The 17,021-nt window shown below is 43.5% G+C and overlaps 1 protein-coding gene across 2 annotated transcripts; it reads left to right on the top strand.

Annotated features, from left to right (window-relative positions):
- Window positions 1-29: 29 nt before the first annotated feature.
- Window positions 30-3,107, top strand: si:ch211-141o9.10 (probable endonuclease 4). Of its 2 annotated transcripts, none has more exons than XM_062413971.1 (7): window positions 30-328; window positions 534-743; window positions 835-1,017; window positions 1,666-1,797; window positions 1,969-2,073; window positions 2,257-2,395; window positions 2,663-3,107. In XM_062413971.1, the coding sequence occupies exons 1-6, from the start codon at window positions 169-171 to the stop codon at window positions 2,388-2,390; spliced, it is 924 nt and encodes a 307-aa protein (XP_062269955.1). In that variant the 5' UTR covers window positions 30-168; the 3' UTR covers window positions 2,391-2,395; window positions 2,663-3,107. The 2 variants fall into 2 exon arrangements, with proteins under 2 accessions (XP_062269955.1, XP_062269954.1); XM_062413970.1 differs by having other exon boundaries at window positions 2,257-2,386; window positions 2,663-3,102.
- Window positions 3,108-17,021: the final 13,914 nt, after the last annotated feature.

The raw sequence follows: 17,021 nt of genomic DNA, 5'->3' as shown, positions 1-17,021 counted from the left end.
CACACACACACACACATACACACACACACACACACGCACACTTCTTGACCTTCATAAACTTTTCCCTGTGCAGACCATCACTCAAACCCGAAACACAACGCTTAATAAGCCCAATCAGAAACCTCCCCTGCTGTGATAAGCATCAGCTCCGGTCTTCCTCTTGACAGCATGGGCCCAAAGAAGAGAGGAGCGAGGAAGAGGAAAAGTGAACCGGATCTGGAAGGAGATAAGGAAGAGGAGAAAACGGAGGAGCCCGATCAGAGGGGAGGAAGGAGGAGAAAGGATCGTGGAACCAAGAAGTACATTGGTGCTCATGTCGGGATTCAAGGTAACAAGTATTTATCAGTACTCATTTGCACCTTTCAATTTGCATTGTTGTCCTCCTTGTTTAGGTTGAGAATCTAGTTTTTTTGTGTGTGTTGGAATGACAATAAATAATCAGGAACCTTGAACGTCTAATGACATGTTCCACTTCAAGCGTTCACTACACACACACCCACCCACTCATCATATTTCCTGTGCTGTGTCCACAGGTGGAATCTGGAAAGCAGTGGAGACCTGCACAGAGATCGGGGGCAGCAGCTTCGCCCTGTTTCTAGGCTCCCAGCGCACATGGAGGAGGCCTGCCCTGGACCAGACAGCCGCAGCCAAGTTTCGGGAGCAGGTCTCCCTCCAAGGGTTTGACCCAGCCCACATCCTGCCTCACGGGTCCTACCTGATGAACTGCGGGTCTCCTAAAGAGGGTTTGTGATGGATTTCTCCCGCTGTTTACCTACCCTTGTCCTCCTCTTCTTCTCTGACAACCTACTCTGGTTTGTGTTGTTTCACCCCCAGATGTGTTTGAGAAGAGCCAGGCCCTGTTGGTGGAGGAGCTCGGTCGCTGCAGCGTCCTGGGACTCCACCTCTACAACTTCCACCCCGGCTCCTCGCTGGGCTCCATCACCACTGAGCAGTGTGTGGAGAAAATAGCGAGCGCTATCAACCACGCTCACCAGCAAACACCTGCTGTGGTTACAGGTACAGGTGGTGGACACAATAGCAGCGGTACACAGAACTATGAAGTATCACCAAAGTAAATACTAGGGCTGGGAAATAAAACTAAATCAATATATGTCGCAATTTAATGCAATATAACAAAAGTCAAATATATCAATATATTATTCGTATGCATTGTGAAAGCACAGAACACATAAATATTACCTGTGGGTTAAATCCATTGCACGTAAATCATAAAATTAGGCTGGAATATGTCTTGAGCCTCTTCAGGAGGATCAATTATCTAAAAATCTCTTTCTACCAGTGAATCCCCGCCTCATACAAAAATATTTTGAACTTATTTTGACCTTCTTGCCTAAACACAGAACTAGCTGACTGTGGGCTTGACAGCACTGTTGAGTCACATGTGATTCATGGCACCGACCACAGTCTATATGACTAACATACCCCAAATGCCACTGGTATGACGAGTATACATTACAGTGGAATGTATGCAAACACACTGCAGCAGGAGCAAAAAGGGCCCTCGGGCTGTGCAAATACATCAATCTATAGGATATCTATCAGATCTTGTAACAGGTTGATGGACATATGACTGTCCTTTAAAAAATACATTGACTAGTAATAATACAGAAATCAGTTTTTTTCTTTACCTTTGTCCCCCCCTAGTGTTGGAGAACATGAGCGGCCAGGGCAGCACTTTGGGCGGAAATTTCTCTGAGCTGAAAAGCATCATAGACAAAGTGAGAGACCAGGCCAGGGTTGGAGTGTGTCTCGATACCTGCCACGCCTTCGCAGCAGGTAAGGAGAAAGTTAGTGCACCACATTAAGTTGGCCGTTTAAAACAAATTACTTCATACACATTAATCTCCTTGATATCCAAGCCTAAAACACGGCTGCTTGTGATTTGGTGGAGAAGCCTGTGACTAGCTGCTTGTGGTGTTTGTTGTGTTGTTCTCCTCATCCTGGTAGGATATGACGTGGCGGCAGTGGGAGGAGTGGGTGCCATGCTCGACGAGTTTGACCAGGAAGTGGGGCTCCACTTTCTCAAATCCGTTCACCTCAATGACTCCAAAGGTGCCGCCAGAAAAGTTCCATAAAATATCCAGAGCAACTCAGACTTAGACATTTGCATTCTCATATACAGCCCCTGACTTCAGTCCATGTCTGAAAGCAGCTAAACAGAGAAATATTAATCTGAATTCTATCTCCTTGCATTAAAATGATAAACTTGGTTGTTCCTTTGCTTGTGATGTGCAGGTAAACTGGGCTGCAACCTCGATCGCCATGAAGACGTGGGTAAAGGTCACATTGGAGTTGCTGCTTTCAGAGATATTGTCAATGAGCCGAGACTTGACAACATCCCCATGATACTGGAGACACCTGGGCGGTGAGATAAGTGCGGTCACCGACAGCATTATCATCCAAATTTAGCCAGGAGAGATTCAAATTGTATTGCCGTGCACAACAAGAGGAAAAAGTGATACTCAGGTCTAGACACTGGTGGTGGTGACGTAGAGATGAGGATGATTGCAAGCAAATCTTAAAATTCAAAAATATGTATCTTTAAATACGTCTATGATCCTAATACATGAGCCATATCTGCATTTATTTCATTCTAAAGGAAAAAAAAATCTAACACGATTGTTTTATCCTTCTCCCACAGGGCAGGATTCGAGTTTGCTGAGCAGATTGAATTTCTCTATTCCCTCTTTGAGAAATAATAAAAGAAATGCACTTACTGCTGAATTAACACTTGGTCAAGGACCAAAGTGGATGAGGTGTTGATCGCGTTCCCTTTAAACACACACAGAAGTTATGTGGTTGTATAATCACAAAGCAAAAATGTTTAAGCAAGAAATGTTCTTTTTGGATTTGAACTCGTTAAATAAACATGTTGTTGATAGAGTTTGGGTTGTGTTGATCAGAGAGAGCCAGTAGGGGGCAGCAAGAAAACACAAATGCAACACAGACACATTACAATACCTTGAGCATGTCGGTGTCAAAGGATGAAGGCAAACATGGACAAACGTGCAAATCCACATTTGCATACAACGATAAATGGTGTAGATTAGATTAACCCCTGATGCAATACCTTAATGTATTTAACTGCCTTATCTGACCTGAATACATGCGTTCACTTGCAGAATGTAGATAACATGTAAGTGTCTGAGGTAAAATGGAGGATAAATTATGTCACTAAAGTGTTTGAAAATAAATACTACATCATGCTTCTATTTAATACAGGATGAAATTATACATTTAAAGCCAATTTGACTTGGATGTAGGTACTAGAAAATGTGAAAACTGTTGCCTCAGCTTGGAAATGATGGAAGGCAGACACACACAAACACACACACATCAACCTACATACATAGTGAGCTCTCACACTCCTTTACACATTTCTCCAGCTGTCAAATACCAACACTTTGGTGCAGCTGTTGACCCCTGGGAGGACGTGGTTCGATAGTCACACCAACTCCGACACCCAGTGGTGCACATACACACACACACACACACACACACCGGAATCAGGAGACCTGGGAACTTTTCTTTAACTTGAGATGTAGGCCTGAGGGTGAGAAAATTATCGGACGGCAAATATAGAAAGAAACATTGGGGTTAGGGTCATGAGCTGTTTCTGTGTGTTTACTTCACGGCTGCATTGTGACTCATGATACTCTAAAAGACGTGCAAACACAACCCAAGTTTGATTGTGTTACCTTCAGTTGAAAGCCTGAACATTTGCGTTAAACATTTACCAGAATTAAATAGTTTCCCAGACAGGACTGATGTGACATTTTGGAAGTGGTTGAGAATCATGGTGTGCAGCAGTAACAGTAAACAGGGGAGGGGGGATGGAGATGATACCTCATTCGTCAGGTTAACAGACACTTTGTGTTCTCTTCCTTTATCTGCAGACTTCAACCTTGAACTTCTTGTTTCTTTGTTTACATGCAACATTAGTCATCTCAACCTGCTGCTGCGTGTATTGAGGATAAGAGTGTAGACTAAAGAGCAGGTCCAGACAGTGTGTCTTTCAGTATGTTAACAGAGACAGGAAGTGGAGGTGCCTGGCCCAAGAATGTCTCTGCTCTAAGGTCCCACCCACAGGAAATGCCTGTCCGGCCTGTCGGAGTCTGCACTGACGGAAAAAAAAAAGATGTCTCCTTTTAGCCGAGCTCGAAGTCTGACGTGCCGAAAAAAGGATGGAGGGAGTTTGAATAATGAGGCGGCCGCTCCTGGTACTTGTATCCTCTGTATAGTTTAGATAAGCAGATGTCTGATGGTTTTCAGGGGTGCTCTGCTGATCTGCTCGGGTCAGGGGTTGCTAACTCAGGGAAGCTGAAGACTAAACAGTGAAACACACACATTCCTGCACTCTTAAATTAATCATTTGCTGGAGGAGGCATGCGGAGGAATAAACGCCAGTGGGAATATAAAATGCCCTTCCATCCTGTAATTATTTAAAGATGTGTGGTATTAGCTGGTTCTGGTGTAACGTGCGTGTGCCCTGTGTTTTGTGAGCGCTCGTCCAGCCTTTTCTTCTCCTCTTTCTCTGTCATTACATTATGCTGTGAATATTTTCCACTGCAGCCTGAAGCCACTGATGTAATTATAAAACTTCGTAAATACTTCCAGATACCTTCAGTTGGACCAGTTCAGTGACTTTCCTAACTTGTATGTGAAAGGTTTGTGAACTGCTAACTGATGATCTCTCATTCGGTTCAGTTTCCATCAGACTGTTGCAAGAAATGGACACAAGCCTTTAATATGTAGATTATATAAAACTAGAATGACCCTCAAGCTGCACCATATTGCTCAAACTCAGAGATATCGCATTACATATGCCAGATTTAGTTCCCACTAATTCTTAAAAATGTCAAACAGATATTCTGTTCACGGAAGTGAAAAGAATCTCAGATCTGCCCCCACGATCTGATTCCTTGCCAAAATTGAATGGGATATTATTGGGCCCATGTTCCCATCCTTCCACCAAGTTTAGTGGAAATCCATTTAGTAGATTTGGGCAATTCTGTTGACAAACATGCAAACAACCAAACCAATCAACCTCCAAACAAACATGATGAACTTGGTGAGGGAATGACTGAAGATGAAGATGTCCATGTGTTTGCCATCACTAACAGGTACAAGAATGAAGCTGGTGTACATGCATGCATCAAAGTTTGAACTAGAATGTACATATTGGTCTTCAAACCCCCACCAAGGCCAACAGTCCCCTTATTAAACCACATTTATATTCACTAGATCCAGAGAATTATTTGAGTTTTTATCTGGGTCTGCACCAAATTGCACAGATTCCAAAATAGTAGTCGCCTAAACCGTCCCAGAGAGACAGCCTATTGCACAATGTTAAAACCAATGAAAATAACAATTTTGGCTCCACCCCTTGATCTGAACCAAAATGTAATGGGGTTCTTGCCCGGCCCATACCACATCCTTTGGTGGAAATCAGTCCAGTATTTTTGTGTAATTCTGGTAAATTATAAACACACATACAAACAAACGTTAAACTTTTTAATTTGCATGCTTTCTACTTCCTCCTCATTAAGCTGAGGCACGTTCAACTGAGCCGCTCAGTAAAACCATGCTCTTCTTGAACGGCTCCAATGGGGCCTCTGCAGGGGTTTGGTCCTAAGCACTGGAGACCACTCAACAGGAGGTCGACGTGTTCGCTCCCAGACTCTCTTGCTCTCAGATTCTAACTGGTAATTGTCAGGTCATAAACCCACCTCGCTTGACCTTTAGGTGGCTGCTAATAAAAATATAACAGCTTTTTCTGGAGGAATATATATATATATATCTGCACCAGCTGTGCTTTCATAAGTCATCTTATTTTTATTACACATATGCTGGAGCAAAACAGCTTGTGTCATTTAGACTATATGAGAGAATAGAACATTGTCTACAGGAAATGCTTTTGATTAAAATATATAATGTGAATAGAAACCAAAGATCAACATTTAGGAAAAAGAATGATGGAGTGTGTTTTATTGCACTTGATTGTCTCGGCAGACTGTGGTTGGAGGGAGGCATGTCCTGTAATGCAGGATAGAAGAGAACAGATTTTTATTGGACACCTAATGGGAAAATTGTCTTTGGCTCACCAATAAAAAGGCAACAACATCACCATCTGCACGACATTGCACACACTCATGAATATCAGTTACCTAAACATCACTGATTCTTACCATCAAGATCCATTTACTATTCTCTGAGCAAAAAGAAAATACTGAATCTTGCAACGTTAAAGAAAGTTAAATAAGAAATCCTTGATACGATCCCTGATTCCAGATTCACACCAAAATGTTGTGTGTTAACATGATTAACATGTCAGTGTGTTGAGACAGAGGAAATTGCTGTAGAGGAAAGCTGCACAGAGAAAAAGAGGGTGAGAAGATAAGACAGGGAAAGAGAAGAGAAAGTAAGAGAGAAAGGAGTGATAGAGAACATTAAAGGGCTGCATGCGTGGCTCCTCTATCCTGGCTTGCCATGAGTCGCAGGCCCACTTTATCCATGTCTGTACCCACAGTCTGACTGCTCCATCTGCCACACACACACACACACACACACACACACACACACACACACACACACACACACACACACACACACACACACACATACACATGCGCCTGCAGGCCTCCAAAAGTCACACACAGACATGAACCAAAGTGCTCAGAAGAAACCAGAGCTGAAGGGCAGGGTAGCGTCCACTGTGCTTCCTCAGCAAATCCTTTACTTATGCACCTTGGAGGCAGCACAGGCGTCGTAAATTACCTTTGAGATAGGTCATTTGATTCCCCACTGTTAAAGAAAAAGACTGGGAGGCTGCTTGGTCAGTGAGAGTGTTTGTATGGAGTGAATGGACGTGGCTATTAACAGAGGAAGGTTTAAGAGCAGCGGGCACTGTGAAAACGCTGGACACGACAAACAGATTGGAGAAGAAACTCGCTCCTCGCCTCCTCACAGATGTAGTAAAACATCACTCTCTATATAAGGAGAACCACTGGGTCTCTCTCTCTCTCTCTCTCTCTCCCTCTCTCATTCCTTCCATTTGTCCTTCTCCTCTCCTCTCCTCTCCTCTCCTCTCCTCTCCTCTCCTCTCCTCTCCTCTCCTCTCTCCCCCTCCTTCGATCCCTCTCCCACCCCGCTGGCTCAGGGTGAGGAATGCTACCCAGTGGTGGCTGGGCACCGGGCCACGAGGAGACAGGCAATCACAGCAGCCGAGCGGGGGAAAGAGATGGGAATGAGAGAGAGAGAGAGGCTGGAAAAGAAAAGGAATGAAAGAAAAGCATTGAATAAAAGAATATCATAAACCAACACGGCTGAGGTCATTCTGTTTCTGCATGCTGCTCCTTTCTCAGAGCAAAACGAAGCAAGGAAAACCTGACAGTTCGTGAAAAACCCCAGAAAGACAAATTAAAGGAAAAATCCACTTAAATCCTTTTTTGAAAAGCAGTTCCTGGTGAAAAATAGAGACGTATTGGCAGCAGCTACAGTGGAAATAGAAATGTGTCAGCGAACTTAAAAAAAAAACTGCCAAGCTAATTTTTCAGATTCTTACGTCCCCACACAGAATCAAAGAGCAGAGTCCCAGAGCCAGATTTCTCCTCTGGTAGTTTAACCATAAAGTAATACAGTCTGGTGGAGTGCAAACTCAGCGACCTCCGCAGAGGCCCCTTTGTAATTTGCTCAGGCTGCAGGACACCATGGCATTGTTCTCTGTCCACCATCACGTCGCTGGGCTTTAAACCCATCACTCTCCCCACCTCTCTACAGTTCATGTGCACTGCTGTGAGATGTGAGAACCCCCTACTCCGGGTGCAGTAAAAGTCAGCCAGGTAAATGGAGGCAATCCATTACTATTTGAGTCTTTTATAGTTGAAAAAAAAGACTTTTATGTGTACTGTCGCAGTTGCCCCATAAGATTACATTGTAGCCATTACCGCTGTGCAGAATGCTGACGATGATCTACTGGAAAGATTCCAAAAGTTTTTTAGTACCATTGATTTACACACCCACTTAAAAACAAAGGGCCCAGTAGGAAAAATATCGAAATTCCCCTTTAAGTAAAAGTACAAATAAACAACTAGAATGGCATGTACATACCTCTGCCAAGGCCCACCAACTCCCTTATGTAACCATATTCAAATTCACTACATTCATATTTCTATTGAATCTGCACCAAATTAAACACACTCAGTCCCCCAAAGATGATTTTCTTTCATCAAGATTCATGAATTATTCTCTGAGAAATGAACGGAAATGTGGATACGTCCGATCTCACAATGTTGAATTTCTTTTGCGCATCATTCCCCACCCTTGTACTGATTTCATGGAAATTGTTTAAGTAGTTTTTCTGTTTTCTTGCTTATAAACAAACCCAGACAAAAAACGTAACCATTGCATTATGAAAATGTAGAGGTGTAGAAAGTACAGTAATTTGCTTATATGAGTGGTTGAGAAAAGGGGAAAAGTGCCCAAAAACAAACCTTCTGAAATAAAGTGCCAAAAGTTTTTCTGAAAGATACATTTTGTAGTACAGTTATGAGGTAAATATACATTGTTTCATGCACATCTGGACATAAAGCTGCCACGATGAATTTTTTAAATATTTCATATGAATAATTACTCTGCAGTTCAAAGTTTGAAAGTGTCAAAACACAAGAATGCCATCTGAATTCACTTCAAGCAATAACACACTTTTACACACACACCTCAGACATGCCTCTTATCTGAGGCGTGAACAAAAAGCCCAGTCATGCACACCAAACAGATGCGGAACATGCTCTTAGAGTGCTTGGACACAGTTTTTGTCAACAATGGACTCTGAGCCGAAGCATTGTGTGTGTATGCCTGTGTGTGTGTGTGTGTGTGTGTGTGTCTGTGTGTGTGTGTGTGTGTGTGTGTGTTTGTGTGTGTGAATGTCGGGCGGCGGCCTCACACTGTGGCTCCACTGACCTAAAACTGTAATTAGTTCTCAATACGGTTGGCTCAGTGGTATCTAAATAACAGTTTTTTAACTGGAGCGGTTAACTTGTCGGTGTGAAAACAGCAGTAAGTGTGTCTCAGTGCTCTTGTACAGTTATCTTTGTGAGGACCAGTTTGAGCCTACTATCTATACGGAGTGAGGACATTTTGGGAAAGTGAGGACATTTTGGCCGATGCTCCATTTCTGACCCCCCTTTAATGGACTGTTTCGGGGTTGAGACTGGATTTTAGGGTTAGGGTTTAGTTGTGATGATTAAGGTTAGGGTAAGAGGTGAGGGAATGCATTATGCCAATGAGTGTCTTTACTAAGATATAAGTACAAACATGTGTGTGTGTGTGTGTCTGTGCGTGTGTATGTGTGTGTGCGTCTGTGTGTATGTGTGTGTGTGTGTGTGTGTGTCTGTGAAGCCAGCACACACAGGGTCAGTCTTCCAGGTCAATCATCCATTCACAAAGAGCACGAAGGTCGGACATTGACATTCCTCTGATCACAAAAACACACACACACACACACACACACACTCCTGCCCTGACCACTCTTCTATCAGGGCCTTGGACATCACGCACCGGTGGATTCACTAAGTAAACACACGGTGCAGTTTATATAAGCGTCTATGTTTTCACACCTTCAGATTCACATGCTTTGACGAAAGAATCCATACTACACACACACACGCACACATACATGGAAAAATACACATCTCGGAAAACAGCACTGCCCTGCCACATACCTTCAGGTCTGTAAATAGCCCTCCCTTCCTCTACTTCTTTCCGTTGCTTTGCCTATTTTGACAGGCTGTGTGAGTCCATACATCACCTGGCCTCAAAGCCCTCCTCCCTGACCCGAGAGGGGACAAGGTCGAGGTCACGGGCCGAGACACAGACGTGTTGGTCAGGGAGGCATGGCGGAGAACTCTGAATGTCTGTGTGGGTGCACATGTTGAGGTGGAGGATGGTTAAGAAAATTGAAAAGTTGCAAGAGTGTGCGGAAGATCGAGACCAACTTATCCATCAAATTACATCCAGTAAAGATCAATATGTTTTTTAAAGCTTTTTAAAAATTGATCTTGCCCGTAAAGACGTTAACAGTTATTGGATATGTTTTGTTGCTAACTGTTGCCTTTAAGAAAAACTTAGCACCATCTTAACCGTTCATGACCTTAAACAGCACCACACTGCTGCAGTGATGGAGAAGTGTAGATCGCAGCTATCAGAGAAATCTGCCTCGTCATAATTGAGGTGTTACATTACATTTCATTACATGCTGACACTTTCATCAACTGCATTCAACCATAAGGGCACAAACCCAGAACAACAAGAATCAATAAGTACAATTTGCTTTAAGAAAAGCCAAACTACAAGTGCTACATGTAAGTGTCAATAAGTGCAACTCAACTTTTTTTTTATTTTTTACCAATGTGTAGTTGGAAGAGGTATGTCTTTAGTCTTCGGCTAAAGATGATGTGGATACTCATGTCAATGGGGAGCTCGTTCCACCTTTTAGGAGCCAGGACAGCAAACAGTCTTGATTTTGTTGAGTGGTTAGCTCGCAGTGAGGGAGCAGCAAGCCGATTGGCAGATGCAGAGCGCTGTGGACGGTCTGGGGGGTAAGGCTTGACCATGTCCTGGATGTAGACTGGGCCCGATCTGTTCGCAGCCACTGGTAACCAGTGAAGGGAGCGGAGGAGCAGAATAGTGTGAGGGAAATTAGGTTGGTTAAAGACCAGTCGAGCTGCTGCATTCCGGATGAGCTGCAGATTGGATAGCACCAGCAGGTAGAACAGCCAGGAGGGATTTGCAAATGTGTGTCTGTGTCCATGCATTAAATTAAGATGCATTTATTTGTCCCAAACACATGCACAGACATGCACAGGCACACTCATGCAGGCAGGGAAATTTAACTTCTGCTTTTCTGGTGCAGGACACACAGAGCAGTGAGCGACCATGTACGGCGCCCGGGGAGCAGATGTTGGAGGAGTAAGGTGCCTTGCTCAGGGGCACTAGACAGCTACCCTGTAGCCTAACCTGGAGAATCCTCTTGGATTTTTCGACAGATCAATCCAGGTTCGTCTTTTTGTTGTTTCTCCTTGGAGTCGAACCAGAGACGAACCAGAGACCTTTTCTGCCCATAGTCCAAGTTTCTGCCACTAGACCACCGCCTCTCTAAATGTGAGTGGAGGTACCTGTGTAACTGCGTATCTGTCTTTCTTGAATATACTGTATCGTGGTATGAAGAACATATGTTTTAAGAATGAAAGGAGGGTGAAAATCCACATTTAAGGTGAAGACTTAGAATGGATTCAGAGTGAGGATTAAAGTTTAGGGTTACTTTAGGTAATATGAGAGGAGATTAAAATGTGCACTAACTAGAAACATAAACGGCTCAGTTGCTGGGCTGACAGCTACCTATTGATGATTTTCCTAAACTTATTTCACCAAACCTCCAATTTTAAGGAGCATCAATGAGGGAAACCGAAGCCCTGCAGTGTGCGAGTTGTCTAACCGTCTTTGTATAAGGTTAAAATATGTGTAGTCAGTGAAATATCCTCTTGTGTGTGTGCGACCAAGCAGGAACATTTTATTTTGCTGGGGTCTCTGACTCGGTGTGTTTGTGCAGGTTAGCGTGTGTGTGTGTGCAAGTGGCCGTCTTGGTACGTTTTCCTGTTTTAGCCTTGCATGGACATAAAGCGCTGTCTCACAATGGCCCATTGTCCTGTCTCCCGTCCACACTTCCTGTCAGGTCAGAATTCACGGAAATAAGGACGAAGTGCAAACAAACAGCGGCGGCTCTCCACCCACCGTCGGGCCCTTCAGGAGGAGCCCGTCTTCGACTCGGGGGGGGGGGGTTCTGCCAGGATGTTAATCAGCGTTGCATCCCAGCTCGACTAACGCAAGAGGGACATTCATGCTTGATCTCGGATGTGTGGAGTGATGAGGATAGAGGAGGGGGTGTGGGGAGGGACGGAGGGTGAGGTACAGTTTGAAAAAGGAAACTTGCGGGGATTTCCGACAGAGGCCTTTATGGTTTATAGAATATCAGATTGAGTTTGACAACACCTACAGTGTGTTGGTTTTCTTTGGTGGGAAAGCTGGACTTTTGGCAAAATTAAGTTTGGCACTTGAAGCCAAACCCACGACCACTTTCTTTTCCAGCAGAAGGGGTTTAAAGGATGAATGTCCCTTTTTATTTTCCATCTGATTTTTCAGGAATCCAAGCATTTATGTCTGACGTCGACCAGCTCTGTGTCTGGTCGTGTGGAGATTGAATGACTCTCACCTTGACAGTGTGTGTGAGCCAGAGGAAGTAACATGCCAGAGTCTGAATCAAATGTTCCTAAACATGCTTGGTGTGAAAACAACCCTTTTTCTCACGTCCCCTTCTTGACTAATGCTTGGGAACTTGGAACTGTTTGTAAAATCTTTGTGGTAACAACCAATGCTGCAACACATTTTAATTTGAACATTCTTTTCAATCAATCACAGTAATAAACCTCCCACAGTTATTAAGTGGTCCCAGTCGTACCGTAAACCTGTTGGTGTGTAGTGAGTCAATAATGAATGCACGACTGGAGCTAAACATAGAAGAACATTTTTAGAAAATTATTATTATTATCACTGGACTTCCCTTTGATCTTCGCTCATCTACAGTGTGAACGGTGGTGTGTACAGAGTGTGTGTGTGAGAGTTTGTGCTGCTCTTCTTCATGCATATTTCCCTACACATGTACTACAGATGACTGTATGGATATTTTGTGGTTATGTAAAAGAAAAGTAAACTTTTCAGTAAATTGAAAGAAATAAATACATTTTTTGTCATCAACTTTTCTATTTACAACAGAGCAATGGTTATCCGTCATCTGAAAGGGGATAACTGGTCATCTGAAAGGGGATAACTGGTCATCTGAAAGGGGATAACTGGTCATCTGAAGGGGGACAACTGGTCATCTGAAAGGGGATAACTGGTCATCTGAACAGGGATAACTGGTCATCTGAAAAGGGATAACTGGTCATCTGAAAGAGGATAACTGGTCATCTGAAAGGGGATAACTGGCAGACATGCACTTATTTCTGATATAACACACACACGCTGCCAAATCCATTGACCGACTGACGGGTAAAGCTCATACTAGGAAACAGTTCAAATGAAAACAAGACATTTGAGATTTTTTTTTCTAAAACAGTAAAACAGTCCCTCCTGAGCATATAATTCCGCCAAAATCCTGGAGTGTGGGTGGGTGAGAGAAAGAGAGAGAGAGAGAGAGACAGAGAGAGAGAGAGAGAGAGAGAGAGAGAGAGAGAGAGAGAGAGAGAGAGAGAGAGAGAGAGAGAGCACCTGTGTCCACTGCAGACTCCCCAGACAGACGTTTGGTTCCAGACTCCTGAAAAACACAGTAGCTGCTGTTATTCTAGGAGTCAAATTAGTGGACTGGCCGCCGAAGGTTGGAGAGGCCTAATTTAAACCAGTCTGGTCACTGGGGAGCAGATCAGGCCGCGGAAACAGGATTTACTAACTGGTACTCAATCCTTGTTTTCATGTGCACCACCCCGAAACGAAAAAATAGGGATATTACTTGGACTGAAAATTTGAATGAAATTAGGTTTGGTTTTGTATGAAAGTGAGAATTTGTACATTATAAAACTGAGCGTTGGCAGGCGGATTGTCTGCTTTAGTGTCCAAAACTCACACTAAAGACATTGAGCCACTTAGTTGGATTTTTTCTGAGGGGGATTTGACTTTTTCCTGCTTTGCCAGTGAGACTAATTTAAGGCGGTGTTTTAAATTTCACCGCATGCATTTTTCAAGGTATGCCGAATGTTGAGATTAGGCTGTTTCAGCCTAAGTCGAGCGTTTAAAGGATCAAGGAGGGGCAACGTGATAAAGTTCACCCAAAACATACAGTATCCCCGTAAGTATATCCATAATAACAGCACATAACTCTAGCTGAACGATTTGGGAGTGAGGGAGACTCTTTCCAAACCATTACTTATAATTTCACAGGGCTGTTGTTGATTATTTGAAAAATGTCTCAAATGAATGTATGTCACAGTTCACTGGTAGCCCACAGTGACTTCTTTTGAAAATGTCTTTGGTAAATTGGCAGAGTGTCTTGGACTTGTGCTGCTTTCAACTCACTCACTCACTTCACACCATGTTGCCCCCCCCCCCCCCCCCCCCCCCCCCGGCCTCTCTGATCTGACTTTTCTCCTCCCCTTCCTCCCCTGCTCTCCTCCATCCCAACCCTGGAGCCTGCATCCCACTGGTTCTCTGCAGCAAAGAGCCAAAGGGATATTTTATTTTTTTATTTTAATTGGATTTTGGATTGTTGTAGAAAATATAATATTATATAATATTATTCAGCAGAAAGTGGCACTGAAAAAAAAAACACTGGGTTTGATTATTATCATAGCTGGAGAGATAATTTACTGGACGTGCTAATGATGCGTCTTAGCATAGAGGCATTAGCTGCATCTTTCTGAGACTGTCCCAATTCAAGTACTCTTTCAAACACGGCCGACATATGTGTCCTTTCATTCCTGAGAAACAAAGGCTGCATCGTCTCCCAGGATTCATTGCACTTGCTGAACTTACTGCTGAATAACCCTTTTTCAGTATCATGCTTCAACTCAATGGTACACATGTTAAGAAAACACAACTTTAAACATTAATTTTGGTTCAACCTTCATTGTAAATGTGGCCCGCCCCCCAAAATCATCGCCAACTGGTGGCTGGCTGCCCTTTAGGTCATAAACCCTGCATCCTCAATGGTAGTGATTGGGACACGGAACCAACCAAAAGTCAAAGAACCTATTAAATATTAAATTATTTCTCAAAAACGGTTTATGTTATTTAGGGTGATCCTTATCTGTTGTATGTTCAAGTTGAGTTTTTATTGGTTATTGATGAAATGTGATGATTGAAAGCTGGGACTGACTCAGGATTGGTCCAATGTCGGTATCAGTAAAACCTTGCTAGACAGCGGCTCCATCCCCCGATCGCTACTGGAACCTTGGCTCAAAATTCCTGGTATATTTGAGATAAACGCGTCGTCCATCTTTATATGCCGTCTCTGGTTTGAGCAGACAAATACTGTGTGTTGCACAATCCAAAGCTCCAACGATTGAAGTGCAAAGTAAATGCTTTGCCTAGTTCCAGTTACTAAGCTATGGACTATCACCATTCAAGGGGGACGTTGAGCTATCTGTTGACCGTTGACCCATGACAAAATGGTGCAAGGTCAAGGTGTAAAGGGGAAAACATCTCTTTGTTCCTGAGAAGAAATATGTGATTTATTCCAGTACGGCTTCATTTACACACTCCAGCTGACAAAGATCACTGTTGAGTCTCATCTCTTCCAGAAGTCACTTGGAAGAACCCACTGAGTCAACAAGCCACAGACAAATGAGGTGAGGTCACAGAAGCAGCGTTGACACGAGCTAAATCACGGCGAGCAGTTCACGAGTGTGTCAGACGTTGTCGTTTGTCGTCTCACAACCACATGAGAGGCAGATTTTTTTCAACACGAAACAAACACGTATTTTTCACCACTATCGCAACTGTTGGGACCACAGGGAAAATATGTAGATCTGAAAACAATGAGCGGGTCACTTTAGTCCAAGGCCGCTGCTGTCCAATGGTCCAATAAACTCTCTTTCTCTCTCTCTTTCTTTCTCTCTCTCTCTCTCTCTCTCTGTCTCTGGTTGGATATAATTACCCCTTCATCGTGCTCGGGAAGGCAAAACAGTGATCTGTATCTCCATATAGGAACTGTGGCCTAGTCTAAACACGGTCGCTGTGTTGTTGTGTAGATGGATTTGTGTGTGTGTGTTTGCGGCTGTTGGGTTATAAAAATAAGCCGATCTCAGCATGAGACACCAGTAGGTTACGCACAGAAGTGGGTGTGATTGTCTGTGTGTGTTTGTGTGTGTGTGTGTGTGTGTGCTTTCTGGGAATGAAATGAAATGTATTTTAGTTTGCGTGCAGCTGTGTGTCACTGGCTATGTGTTCTAAGTGTGTATGTCAGTGTTGCACATTTCAAAAAGTACAAATGTGTCTTGAATCACAGATTTAAAATGGGGTTATGCGAGAATGCTAGAAGTACTGGGTTTAAAAAGTCCAACTTGCAATGAAACAGCAAGAACCGCCGAATGTCCTATGTTTTATCACACCATAATACATCACATTCTGGACACCCACTGTACAAACACACAAGGACACGTTTATGCAATCTTGTCATGAGAGGAACATCTACATCAGGTCATTACTCTGAAAAGAAAGCTTTTCAAAACAAGTCAGTGATAAGCAAATTCCAAATTGGGAGTGTTTTGCCTAAGAATCACCGAAGTGTGCGTACAGTGTGTGTGTGTGTGTGTGTGTGTGTGTGTGACTCTCAAAAGGGATTTGACACAATCTTCCCAGAGCCATGAGAACTGGTGCTCGGTTTTCCCGAGAGTGCTAATCGAAGGAGGGTGATGAAAGTTTGTGCCAGAAAATATATCAATATTTAACAAACACAAAGAGAATGTGAAGACGATATGGTCAAACTAGCCCGAACAGGAACGGCAAATATGACTATGACAAACCTGGGGATCACTAAGTTTTAAGTGAGAGATGTACAAGTCGTGAGAGAGTTGGAATGAAAAAAGAAAAGAAGAGGGGTGCAGACCAAGAAAAATGAAAAACAGAGGGAGTGACTGTGAAAAAGCACTAAATGTGTAATCTCGCCTCCCTTCGGGGACCCGGCTCTGTATGGCATCCAGCAACTTGTGAGCTTTTTAGAACAAATAGCTGACATGCCTCAGAACAGAGGTTGTTTATCTTGGGATGGAGGGAAGCGGAGAGCGGAGAGAGGGATGCTAAGAACGCCTGGGAGAGGGAGGAGAGGAGGGAAACAGGAACAGGGCGATGGACGGAGAGAGGAGTCAAGACTGTGCAGAAGAAAGAAAAAGAAAGGCGGGGGAGAGATGATATGCTTGGGAAATCGATACAAATAAAAACACAAACACACAAAA

Source organism: Platichthys flesus, chromosome 20, assembly GCF_949316205.1.
Source record: "Platichthys flesus chromosome 20, fPlaFle2.1, whole genome shotgun sequence".
Taxonomy (NCBI): Eukaryota; Metazoa; Chordata; class Actinopteri; order Pleuronectiformes; family Pleuronectidae; genus Platichthys; species Platichthys flesus.
Note: the sequence above shows the minus strand (reverse complement) of the source record. Positions and strands in the feature narration are given on the sequence as shown.

What these genes read in the sequence shown, in the direction of transcription:
- si:ch211-141o9.10 (XM_062413970.1), top strand. Translation starts at nt 169, where the DNA reads ATGGGCCCAAAGAAGAGAGGAGCGAGGAAGAGGAAAAGTGAACCGGAT. An exon ending in TGCTCATGTCGGGATTCAAG is followed by an intron (nt 329 to 533) that starts GTAACAAGTATT and finishes CTGTGTCCACAG; the next exon opens with GTGGAATCTGGAAAGCAGTG. An exon ending in CTGCGGGTCTCCTAAAGAGG is followed by an intron (nt 744 to 834) that starts GTTTGTGATGGA and finishes TTTCACCCCCAG; the next exon opens with ATGTGTTTGAGAAGAGCCAG.